The sequence below is a fragment of the Lethenteron reissneri genome, chromosome 70 (assembly GCF_015708825.2).
Source record: "Lethenteron reissneri isolate LAM-NWPU_2019-01 chromosome 70, ASM1570882v1, whole genome shotgun sequence".
NCBI lineage: Eukaryota > Metazoa > Chordata > Hyperoartia > Petromyzontiformes > Petromyzontidae > Lethenteron > Lethenteron reissneri.
In genome coordinates, this window is record NC_083848.1 from 1,412,986 (window position 1) to 1,426,669 (window position 13,684).

Sequence of the window (13,684 nt, forward strand, 5' to 3'; positions counted from 1 at the left end):
TCTTTTTTTATTTTACATATAAGCAATACGGCAAAACATTTGTGCCACATTGACACGTACACCACCCGTACACACATTGACGATATATTGTTAAATCACTGGCTTGTGAATTATTATGCATAATTTGCATACACGACTACGGTTACATTACTTTACGTGCCCAACACAACCTCCTGCCCGTATGCTGAATGCACACATATGAACAACAACGATTGCGAAATATATGACATAGCTTAGATATCGTATGTATAAATATTTTTGAACATTTAATTTGTCAACCTACTACTGGATGAAGACCTCCTGACACCTTGTCAATCATGGGGCTTGTATAACTTTAGTTTACAATGATTGGCCAGTGTGGGTTAGTGATGGAATGGGTCCCAGAACCAAACATAATGCCATTGTGATCTTCATGCGGTCACTGGTGACCGAGCTGAGACTATCACCTTGCTACATTTAACAACTGGGATCAATCACCGGTGGCTGTTTAGATTAAAAAATATCTCATATCCCGATGTCTTTAATAGTTCAGTGACCTGCGTTCCCCAAACTCTCCGACTTTCCATCCACCACCTTCCTACGGAACTGCCTGATGAAACTGCGCCTTATTTCCGCCGTTCGAAGGCCGTAAATGACCGGGTTCAGCGCGGGCGGGAACACGTACTGCGCCGTCTGGAGGGTGTAGCGCAGCGACCTGGGGAGCGAATTCAGGAACGAGAGGCCACTTGCAAACGAAAAAAAAATGGCGGCGAAGAAAACGGTCACGACCAAGAAGTGAGTGCTGCAAGTCTTCAGCGCTTTCTTCTGGCCACTGCGGAGGCCTGGCTTGCGGCACTCATAGAAGATGAGGGCATACATGAGGACTATCACTAACACAGGAAGCACCATAGTGATGGCCAGCGTTGCTTGGACGTAGGCCACGGCACCGCTCAAGTCCCCGCACGACAAGAACAGGACCACGAGGTAGTCGCAGTATGGAGCGACTATCACCGGCGGCTTGCAGTAGTTGAGGGGGACCACGACGCCGACATTGCCCAGGCACATGAGAACGCACGAGGCCGTCGCGGCCATGAAGGCCACGATGGCCGTGCGGCAGGCCATGAGCGAGTGGTACCTGAGTGGGTAGCCAATGGCCAGGTAGCGGTCGACGGACATGATGGTGAGGGTGAAGCTCTGCATTCTGATGGCCAGGTGCAGGAAGAACATCTGCGCCATACACTCGCGCAGGCTGATGTAGTTGAAGGATGCGACGTTCTGCATGAACCGGGGCAGGATGCTGAGCGCTGAGATGATGTCGGTGAGCGACAGCCCGGCCATGAGCACGTACATTGCCTTGTGCAGCTGATGATCTCGAAGGATGACGAGGCTCAGGAGGCAGTTGCCCATGAGGGCCGCGGTGAACATTGCCAGGGTGAAGAAGAACACCGCGAACTTGATGATGGGCGGCTCTCGGAATGGGGTCACCATGAGGATGAGGTCGGGCGTGAACAAGGAGAGATCTGAAGAGGCGTTTGCGGCCATAGCAGGGTGAGAATCTGGGGAGTGGGGGGGAGGTGGGGGTAAGTACAGAGGGTGGGGAGGGGGTGGGGGTCACAGAGAGAGGTGTGAATATAACAGAACTCACGCAGCAGTGATGGCGTTGACGGGACGTGCAACGAGTAACCTATTCAAGCGTCTCAAAATCCACGTGATAATCGATTGCTTATTATTCGTGTAAATCATGTGATGGCTGGTGGTCGAGAACAATGGAGCTCGTGGGCACGTGCTCGGTCGATCGTTATGCGAGAGGATGCGTCAAACACTAGGCCTCTCAGTCCACGTGGCGCAGAAGCGTGCGTCTAAGATCTCCCCACTGGTACTTCTGGTTACTCTAGCGCCCCTAGCGGTCATAGGTAAAATCAACATTAATTCTTACCACCAAAATACTGACTGTCTTCCATTTAATACCAGACCATACCACAATATTATTAACAACATTAAACAGTATCAACGCAATTAACATGTTAACTCTCATAACAATAACTCACAAATCACGACTGCTCTAGCGAATTAGATAAACTCTTTGACATCAACTATTGAGGTATCCATCAGCTAGACGATGCGAATCAAATGCATTCGCGAGAATCATCATACAGCAAAAGATACATCGGTAACATGTGCCGAATTAAATAGCTCGAAATGCTCACAAATTAATTTGTGAAAACCCCATTCAACGCATCGTACATTATGCGATAATTAAAGGCTTCTGGCTCTGGCATTATTCTAAATTCATGCCCCTCGTTGATGGAATCACTTGGCCTCCCGCTTGCATCTAAATACCTTCCAGATCCATTGCTGTGTTTGAAGAAAATGCCATGACTAGGCTCGAGATGAACCACTGCAATGGGGTTTTGTTTGAGTTGGTGTATCTCGACATCTTAATCCATTTTGAAAGGCACAATTCATCCATAAATCCCCAACACACCGCTGGCGTGTATGTAAAAGCAAGGAATTAAATGGAACGCTGCAGGGAAAAAAGAGGGCCAGAACGAGGAGGGTGAAGGCCAATTTTGAAGAGGTGATTTAAATAATAACTTGGTTTTTTATCACCACATTTAGAAACATGCTTTGACATTGTTCATATTATGTTGCTGCTATAAATGTCTAAATGCACTTTGTTGGGTTATTATTTGTGGTCAAAACGCTCCTGAAAATGCAGATAATGACTCAGTGGGTTTGGCCTGCTGGATGAGGATGGTTTAGTTGTGATTGGGTGATTTCTCTACCTTGCTCATACTTTTAAATCCTATCGTGTTTTTCATCGTTTGTTGTTGTAACACTCTTACCCCGTACCGCTGCTGGACATCTGTGAAAAAGAGCTTTATCGCCCGTTGGTTTCCTCCTGCAGTGTAAATAATTATTCTGATTATGATCTACACAGTGGCAAAAGTCTGATCACTCCAGGAACAGAGCCTTGACCTTGGAGTCCTTACGATAGAGAGGGGGTATACTTTCGCCAATACAACATCGTCAGTGTGAGGTGCTGCCACTCATTTGAAACACCAATGGGGTTTGACAGCAGCACGATGATGATGGTGGTGGCGAGTGTTTTCACTCTTTGTGTGTTGTCTGTGTGGGGGCCGCAAGTGTAGCAGCCGCAACTAAACGCCACCAGGGACCCGCCAGTGGGCTGCGTTGGCCTTGCAATGAAGAACACCGCCGTAGAAGAAGGCGATCACAATATCTCAGGGACCTCGTTGGAGAGCCAACACGGATCCGTTCCTGCAGAAATCGTGTGGCTGACCCATTGAGAGCCTTGTAGCTCAGCTGCATGGATCTGATCTCCACTCGATGCTTGACTGGTGGCCAATGCGGAGCTAAGGGAGCAGGCGTGTGCGCGATGGCGGTGATGATGGCGTGTGCTCGCGAAATGGTGCGGCGCCTAAGCACTCTAGCAGCGATCTTTTGGACGAGCCGACGTCGAAACCAGAACCTCCCCAGGAATCCCAAACAGCGTCGTGTTCAAATTACTCACCCTGGTCTACAAAACCCTTCATGGTCTTGCTCCGCCGTATCTTGCCACTCTTGTATCTCTCTCTACGTGTCGCGTTCTCGCCCTCTACGTTCTCAATCTTGGCTGTCTCTCTCATTGTTCCTCGCTAACAAGCGCCATGACCTCGCCAACTTCGCCTGTGCTCAGGCAAAGATAGCAGTGTTACAGAACGAGAAAAAAAATGCTGGAAGGTGACACTGACGACTGCTCTGTGAGTCCAGTGTTAAGGGGCGCGGCTCCGGCTGGAGCACGCGTACCACACCCATGCCGGTGATGTGCCGATCGTCTTCTTCGAACGCTGGGGAGCCGGACAAGCCCCTCTCTGTACCAGCGTTGACGGCACCCTCGTGGTGTTCACCTTCTGAAGCGCTCGCTCGTCAAAGTGGCGTGCGCGATAAACCACCACCACCACCACCACGTGACCTTTATTTCGTGTTGTCCACGGTGCATTTAGCGCCACAGCGCGTGGATGTATCGTGTTTGTTATTTGTTTGCTGGTGACTTTGTGTGTTTCGTATCGGAATCGCCTCCAGTGCTGTTGCTGCTGGCGGCAATAAAAGTTGTTTAAAAGTCAAAAGTCCCTTTGTGCGTGTGTGTCTCGCTCTATGTTCCTCGTCCTCCTTGCGCTCAATCCACGCTCTCTCTCTCTTTCTCCCCACCAGCCTCTTCACTTGAACGAACTTCCCCCTTTCGACATTAAGCGGTCACTAGGCTTCCACTCCTTACTCTAAGCTCACTTATTGTTACCCACAGCTAACCTCACCACCCCCCCCCCCCCCCTTAATCCCCCCCTTATAGCCACCACCACGGTCACTACTCTCTCTTCACATTTTCATTATACGGCTATCACTCATTAATTCGGTAAAGTCACGTAGGTAAAAAATAAAATACAAAATAAAATAAATCACGACGTTTCGGAGGCAACACAAGCTTTCGTCTTCAGGTGGCACCGTCACAGCAAAATGACTGTATTACACTTGTGTTGCCTCCGAAACGTCGTGATTTATTTTATTTTTTATTTTTTTACCTACGTGACTTTTACCGAAAAAAACAAAGAGTATGGACCCTTGCAGTCACGAAAACTTCCAATCTAGAATTATCACTCATTAACCCCATTCATTCAATCCATAAATCATCATTGACTGTTAGAATAATAGTTATTTTCATTCTTGGGCTATTGCTCATTAACCACATTTATTCAATCAATTCGTCATCATTTACTGTCATCAAAAAAAATATTCTCATTATATGGCTATCACTCATTAACCCATTAATTCAACCCAATAATCATCATTTACTGTCGAAATAATACTAATTGTTGTCATTATACGGCTATTACTCATTAACCCATTCATTCAATCCATTCATCATCATCATCATCACAGATTTGCCACCCATCGTTTCCTCTCATCTATTTCACTCACCTTATCTACCACCATTACATCCGCACGCTGTTTTTTGTACCGTTGTTAATTCTTCGTAAAGCGCCCTTGGTTACGGTGCTATATAAATCCCGTTAAGATAATGGCATGGAAATGGCCATTATCCAGTAGTGGATTGCCATAGGTGCAGTGATTCGATCTCGCCAACAACCCCCCCCCCCCCAGTTGCAGGTCAGAAAGGCATTAATCACGGTATTTTACATTCGTTATTTCTTTATTTGTTTAACTACTCAGTATGACACGATGGCCGGGAGAACGGAGCGTGGAGTGGACACCGAGAGAGAGAAGGGGGTCAAACAGCGAGAGTGAGGAAAAAGCAACACAACCACGTGGTCGAGGTATTTTTTTGTTTGCCCAAGAACGAGAACATCAGTCGAGAGAAAGCGAGAGAAAGAGAAATGAAACGGGATTCGTAAAAACATTATCAAAAGGGCTGAAATTATGGTGGAACACACTTTAAAAAGGTCATCCACTAAAAATTAGAGCATTGAAAAAAACGAAATCATATAACGTTCCTCGTTAATCCACTGCTGGATGAAGAGCATGCCTACAGCGTGTCGGTCATAGAGGTTTTTATTTTACCATATGTTGCCATGCTGGTCAGTGCCGGTTGGTTGTTGGACGTGGTCGGGAATCGAACTCAAGTAGGTGGTGGGGTGGAGGGCTGGGTTCATAGGGCTTTGCGCGACCCGCTCCACCGCCACGGCTATAATACGAGAACTTTATTTCCAGTGTCAAAATAGAGCAGTGTATTTTACCCTTTCTGGCAAAAAAAAAAAAACAGGCGTTAAGATATTCTTGTTTTTTTTGGTAAAGTCACGTAGAAGGGAAATAATAAAATAATAATATAAAACAATACAATTCTCACGACGTTTCGACTGCAACACAAGCAATCATCATCAGGTGTGAAATCCACAGCAAGAAAATTTCAAATTTTTTTATTTCTAATTTTCTAATTTTCTTGCTTTGATATTTTTATTATTTTAATATTTCCCTTCTACGTGACTTTACCGAAAGAACCAAGAATATGGATCCCTGCAATCACGAAAACTTTAAATCGAAATTCAGGCGTTAAGATGTTAAAGCACCAAACATTATTATTTTTCAAGGAATCCTTTCTGCAGTAACTACGCGTACGTGTGGTGAACATGCAAACAAAAGACGTGCTCTGATAATTTTATACGATGCATTATCTTTGAAACTGATTGGTCCACACCAGAGACGACTTTCTTTAGAGCCTAGTCTCAAAGTGTGAGACCAGAAAAAGCCAAAAGGTTCGAACAGCACAAAGACAATTCCACTATTAGGGCATTTATAGCTTGGGGTGATCAGCTACACACATGGGACATTTCATTCCATTATCACAATTAATACAATTGGTTTTACTCTTGATTTGAAGCTTTCTTAACACAATTGCTTTATTAAATTTTCATTTTAAGCTTTCGTGACTGCAGGGATTCATATTCTTGTTTTTTTTCGGTAAAGTCACGTAGAAGGGAAACAATAAAATAACAAAAATATAAAACAATAAAATTCTCACGACGTTTCGACTGCAACTGTTGTATTGCCAGAAAGGGTAAAACCTATTCATACTCTTCGGTTCTTTCGGTAAAGTCACGTAGTTAGAAATAAAAGATAATAAAACAAATCGCGACTTGTTTTAATTCGTTTTATTTTATTTTATTTCTAACTACGTGACGTTACCGAAAGAACCAAAGAGTATGAATAGATTTTACCCTTTCTGGCAATAATACAGTTGTGTTAAGATGTTAAATCACCAAAACAGAATCCTTTTTCAAGGACGCCCGTCACCATTAACCACACGTCCGTGTGATGAGCATGCAAACCACGGCAATTGTTGCCACGTGATGAGTTTTTGTCGTTCTTTTTAATCCGCATCACTGCATTTACTCGCTGCAATGTCGCAGTGCGTGGAGCAACGCTATTGACGAGAGCGGCCGGCAACGCGAGAGAGTAACTGGAGGCAGATCGACCGCTGTCGGGGGGGGGGGGGGGGGGAATGACAGGGTGCGGAATAGCGACGCAGATCGACACGAGACAGATTGACAGGAGACAGATTTGACAGGACACAGATTGACAGGACACAGATTTGACAGGAGACAGATTTGACAGGACACAGATTGACAGGACACAGATTTGACAGGAGACAGATTGAGATGAGACAGATTGAGAGGAGACAGTTTGACAGGTCACAGATTTGACAGGAGACAGATTGACAGGCGACGCGTGGATTCCTTCACTGCGGTCGACAAAGTCGATACTTCACCTGCACCCGGGCGATTCCTGTCCCCACGAAACACCGGGCAGCACGAGCAGCAGCAGCAGCAGCAAAGTGAACGTGCAACTGCCGAGTCAATCTGCCTCCCGTCAATCTGTCCACCTACCGGTCAACCACCATCCCTTTTTATATCCTTGACTCGCCCTGAAAATAAACACTGCGCAAAACTCACGTCGCCCTGGGACCAGGTCCCCCCTGCCTTCCCTTCCTCTCTGTCCCTCCACCCCCTGACCACCCACCCACCCACTCCACCCACCCCACATACACCACCCAACCTCATCCACACCACCCACCCAACCCACACCAACCCACACCAACCTACCCCACCCACCCACATCCACCCCACCTCCCCCACCACCCCCACCCCACCCACCCCACCCCATCCTCCCCACCCACCCCACAGACCCCAGGGGAGGGACTAGAATGGCGATGCGGGTAGCGGTGGCTAATTGGCGACATGGACTGAGCCATGGTGGCAAGGCGACCACGTGGCCCCGTTGGGTAATCGAGGTGATGCCGCTGTTGTAGGAAAGGGAATTGATAGTGGGGGGGGGGGGGGGGGTGGAAGGGGGGAGAGAGAGGAAGTGGGGGGAGGGGTGGGGGCAAAAGGGGGCTTTGTTTGCGTCACGTAGAGGAACGCGTGGGGGGGAGTGCCCTGGGTTAGAGAGAAATCGAGAGAGAGAGGGCCACAGAGAGAGATACACACACAGAGAGAGCCATAGGGAGAGGGACAGGGATAGGTCCACACAAAGAGAGAGACATATAGAGACAGAGAAAGACAGATAGAGACAGAGGCACATACACATACAGAGTGTCCGAGCCTATGGTAATCACTGCCTGGTGTATGATGTGTTCTCTGGATATCTCAATACGATGCCTTCTCGGCCACCCAATCACCACCCCCGTGGATAAATTAGATTGTTTTTATCCATTTCGTTTCAAGACACGATCACAATTTCTCGCAAATGAACATCAGACGTAAAGAATATTTGTCTTAAAGCTTTCGTGACTGCAGGAATTCATATGCTTGGGTCTTTCGGCAAACTAAAGACCCAATAATATGAACCTCAGACGTGTTTGGGTTTTGACTTTTTATTATTACACACTTTTTACACGCTTGTATTTAACTCTGTTGTATCCTCAAATCTTGTAACTCAATTTTTACCCACTCCCCAATGTGGTATCGACTGCAAACTTGGTATACTTACGTCATAATGATGACAATACTATATTCTATCATTAAATATATATATATATTTTAAGCAATCTTTTTATCTTATGTTTCGGCTTGGGTCTAATTATCCACGCTCAACTCACGTTGGCTGTAAATTACCACGGTCCCTTACGTTATGGCAAGCTTCGGGACCACTTCCTGGAGTCGTGGAGTTCTGCCATTACTCGTATGGTACATTTCATTAAAGCGTGTTTTTTAAAAAGTATTTTTAAATATTGCTTTTTATTTTTTATATTAGCGAGAGGGTAATCTATTTATTTGCCAGATTTACAAGAACGACACCCACACACACACACGTTGACAATGTATTGCTAAACAACTGGCTTGTGATCTACTATGTGTAAGGCGCCTTTATCGACTTCTACGGCTTCCCTGTAACGAAGAACGTGAGAGACGCACTTTCGCAAACACAAAGATCCCCCGGAGAGCCTGCACAGACTGTTAGGGCAAAGTGCTGTTAGCGAGCAGCACCTATGAAGGACGGCACAGCACATGTGGGGGTGGGTGGCCAGCACCACGCCCGGTCGCCTTTGTCTCCCCAGTGGCGATGTTTACTACACACCCCACCAGGTACTCATTTGAGGCTGAGTCGACCTAAGGGAGGCCCATGACCGTTCCAGATAATCGTCACCGGTGTTGGCCGTGAGCGGGAATTGAACTCGGGTCGCCGGGTTCGTTGTGCAGCGTAGCGCTAACCGCTAAACTACCGCAAACGCACACACGCTCGCCCCACGATCAAGCGGGAAGATCGCTGCACAAGTGCCGAGTGTCCCCCTCTAAGCTGACACCACCAGCATTGAAGATAATCCTTCGATGGACCGACCACTGCATCCGCATCCAGGTGAAGCGCCTTCCCCGTCAGATCCATTTTCTCCCAGCTCTCCAAAGTGTCAGCGGACGATGGGAGGACAAAGCACGTGGTTCAAGGGCACCCTCGAGCCGTCATAGAAAACGCGGAAAAAAATTAGCCTTCAAACACTGGGATGAGGCAGCAGACTGCCGACCGCCTAGGGGTGGCGCCACTGCATCCACCAGCCCCCGGGCTCACTCCGAGACCCAACGAACTCGATGCCAAAGCGGATCGCAACCAAAAACGGAAAGGTAAAGGAAGCCAACGCCGGCACTGTGGATCAGAGGTCGCAAACGGGTTTTGATTCCTTACCCGTACCCGTACCCGGCCGCACCAGGGTCACAAATGGGTACCCGTACCCGTACCCAGCCGGTTACGGGTAGCTGTTCCCTACCCGTACCCTACCCTAAATGAGTGACAAACGGTTACTCACCAGTGACTCACGGCCTACCCGTACCCGTACCCGGCCGCACCAGGGTCGCAAACGGGTACCCGTACCCGGCCGGGTATGGGTAGCCGGGTATCGGGTAGGGTACGGGTATCGGGTACCCGGTTGCGACCTCTGGCGTGGCGCCCCCAATGCCCAACTGGCTTGTGATCTGCTTTGTGTAACGTGCCTTACTCGACGACTACCGCTCCCCTGTAACATAGCGAGAGACGCACTGTTGCAAACACAAAGATCCCCAAAGATGTTCCGATTCAGAATTGGACTCCTCAGCCACGTCAAGAGCCACCACCAAACTTGATGGACGTCATCCTCGAACCTCGAGGGACTGCCTACGACTCGCACCACGCACAAACACGCACTGTCACAAATAGGCGACGAAACGTTTTGCCCCGTAGAGCCGCTTGTTAACAGACTTGTTAGCGAGCGCCAATTGAAACCTGCATTGTACACGACAGGTCCACACGCGTTACGCGCACATACAAACAAACTCTCGCATGCTGGCACGCAAAATCACATTCACATCACTGACAAATAAACACATTAATACAGCCGCGCGCTTAAGTAACGCAATTTCGACAAAGCAGGTTATATTAATTTACACTTGTTTTCATGTCGCGCACACTATTATTGAAGCAACGCACTCTGGCGCGTTTGGCCATGGTGAACGGAATGCGATGCAAGCAAATCTTTAGTCGGGCAGTAAAGTTCAGTAGCGATGCTGCCTGAGGTGCAAGAAGCACGACAACCACAAGCGAAGGCAGAATCATCTCCTTCTCGCGCGCCATTTTGAAGCTCTTGTCCACGTGAACTTATTCTTGTGCACAAACTTGTCTCTCAATATATCCGCTAAGAATCTCACTACGTGTTAAACATCTTTTTGTTTAACCTTTTTTGTTATAAATAGGCTGTTACCATCTTTAATTCACGTATGGGAGTATTGTCAATATGATATGTTATTGTAACCAGTTAACAATGTATTATTTAATGTGGAGACACACGAGTCAGCTTTCGTATGGATTCATCTTCTTGGTTCTTTCGGTAAAGTCACGTAGAAGGGAAGTAATGAAATAATAAAAATAAAACATAATAATAAAAATAAAACATAATAAAATAATTCTCACGACGTTTCGGCCACAACGCAAGCAGCCGTCCTCAGGTGAATACCAGGTCTGTCGGGGAGACAGCGTCTTTTCATTCAGACGCTGTCTCCCCGACAGACCTGGTTTTCACCTGAGGACGGCTGCTTGCGTTGTGGCCGAAACGTCGTGAGAATTATTTTATTATGTTTTATTTTATTATTTTATTACTTCCCTTCTACGTTACTTTACCGAAAGAACCAAGAAGATGAATCCCTGCAGTCACGAAAGCTTTAAATCGAAATTTCGTATGGATGTAAAGTTGCTTGTCGTCGGCATGTGGATGTGGAGGGGGAAACCGGAGGATCTGGCGACAAGTACACGTGACCACGGGGAGAACATGCAAACTCCAAATATGTAGGCATCAGGGTCGGGATTGAACCCATGAGACCTGCATTCCAGGCGAGGCAGTTAACATCTCGCGACTGTGGCAACCTAAGCCACCCAGTCACCTCCAGTCGTGGGTAAAATATGTGCATTTATTTATTTTCAACCAAACATTCTCACAAATGAACCTCAGTCGCATTTGAGTTTGTGTTTAGCCTTTTTTTATTTTGTATATTAGTTACACGGTAAAACATTTTCCAGATTTACTGATACATCATCCATACACACGTTGACCCTATACAGTATTGTTAAAACACTATCTTATGATCTGTTATGTGTAAGGTGCATACACGACAGTGGCCACGTTACTTCATGTGCCGAACATAACCTCCTAACCTTATTCTGTGTGCGCACGTGCGGAATTCCCTCGTTATTCGCGAGGGATACGTTCCAAAGATGCTCGTGAAAATCTAATTTCGTGGGTAATTGGCCTACGAAAATCTATCCGAATTTCTGTGAAATCCTTCTATTTTCTATTAATTCCTTTAAATAAATACGTAAATAGGCTTTCTTGCCCATCATTTTATCCCATTACTTTAAATCGTTACTTTATTTCATCACTTTCTCGCATCACTTCATCTCATCACGTTATCTCTCATCAATGTATCTCATCACATTCTGTCTCATCAATTTATCTCATCACTTTATCTCTCATCAAGTGATCTCATCACTTTCTCACATCACATTCTCTCGTATTACTTCATCTCGTCACTTTCACTCTCCCTGTCGATGCAGTTGTGGTGAGTTCCATATGCAATTTGCGCATAGCCTAAATTGCAGATAGCAAGTTCGAGATTAAAGAGGGAAGCCATACTCTTTGGTTCTTTCGGTAAAGTCACGTAGGTAGAAAAAATAATAGATCACGACGTTTGATCGCCACACAAGCAATCGTCTCCCACGTGAAGACGATTGCTTTTGTGGCGATCTAAACATCGTGATCTATTATCTTTTCTACCTACGTGACTTTACCGAAAGAACCAATGAGTATTAATTCCTGCAGTCACGAAAGCTTCAAATCAAGCTTAAAGAGGGAATACTTTATGAAAAAAGCGACAGTGAAACATCTAAAATCGTTATATTGTACTTTTTTTTTATTAAGAGTACATTTTTCAATCAACTACTGGATGAAGACCTCTCGACACCGTGTCACTTATGGGGCTTGCTTAACTTTGCTTCACGATGATTGGCCGCTGTTGGTTGGTGATGCAATGGGTGCTGGAACCAAATGTAATGCCGTTGTGATTTTCACGTGGCCACTGATAACAGAGCTGAGACTATTGCCTAGCGACATTTAATAACCAGGTACAATCACCGGTGGCTGTTTGGATTAATAAATATCTCGAACCCCGATATCTTTAATAGTTCAGTGCCCTGCATTCCCTGAGCTCTCTCCATGTCCGTCCACCACCTTTCTACGGAACTGCCTGGTGAAACTGCGCCTAATTTCTGCCGTACGGAGGCCGTAAATGACAGGGTTCAGCACGGGCGGGAACACGTACTGCGCCGTCTGGAGTGCGTAGTGCAGCGGCCTAGGGAGCGAATCCAGGAACGAGAAGCCACTGGTGTACGAGAAGAAAATGGCGGAGAAAAAGATGGAGACCACCAAGAAGTGAGTGCCGCAAGTCTTCAGCGCTTTCCTCTGACCGCTGCGGAGTCCTGGCTTTCGGCACTCGTAGAGGATGAGTGCGTACATGAGGATTATCACGCACGGGGGAAGCACCATAATGATGACCAGCGTTGCTTGGGCATAGGCCACGGGACCGCTCACGTCCCCGCATGACAAGAAGAGAACTACGAGGTAGTCGCAGTACGGAGCGACGATAATCGGCGGCTTGCAGTAGTTGAGGGGGACCACGACGCTGAAGTTGCCCAGGCACATGAGAATGCACGATGCCATCACGGCTATAAAGGCCACGATGGCCTTGCGGCAGGACATGAGCGAGTGGTACCTGAGTGGGTAGCCAATGGCTAGGTAGCGGTCGACGGACATGATGGTGAGTATGAAGCTCTGCATTCTGATGGCCAGGTGCAGGAAGAACATCTGCGCCATGCACTCGCGCAGGCTGATGTAGTTGAAGGACGTGACATTCTGCATGAACCGGGGCAGGATGCTGAGTGCCGAGATGACGTCGGTGAGCGAAAGCGCGGCCATGAGCACGTACATTGCCTTGTGCAGCTGATGATCTCGAAGGATGATGAGGCTCAGGAGGCAGTTGCCCATGAGGGCCGCGGTGAACATGGAGAGGGTGAAGAAGAACGCCACGAACTTGACGATGGGCGGCTCTCGGAATAGGGTCACCATGAGGATGAGGTCGTTCATGACCAAGGAGACGTTTGCAGAGGCGCTTGTTGCCAT

At 47.1% G+C, this 13,684-nt stretch overlaps 2 protein-coding genes across 2 annotated transcripts; both read right to left on the reverse strand.

Moving 5' to 3' along the window:
• Window positions 1-303: 303 nt before the first annotated feature.
• On the reverse strand, window positions 304-1,532 carry LOC133360931 (olfactory receptor 2M3-like). The gene has a single exon (XM_061579816.1). It carries the CDS (start codon window positions 1,519-1,521, stop codon window positions 529-531), a length of 993 nt encoding a protein of 330 aa, XP_061435800.1. The 5' UTR covers window positions 1,522-1,532; the 3' UTR covers window positions 304-528.
• Window positions 1,533-12,691: 11,159 nt separating this feature from the next.
• On the reverse strand, window positions 12,692-13,684 carry LOC133360940 (olfactory receptor 52Z1P-like). The gene has a single exon (XM_061579823.1). It carries the CDS (start codon window positions 13,682-13,684, stop codon window positions 12,692-12,694), a length of 993 nt encoding a protein of 330 aa, XP_061435807.1.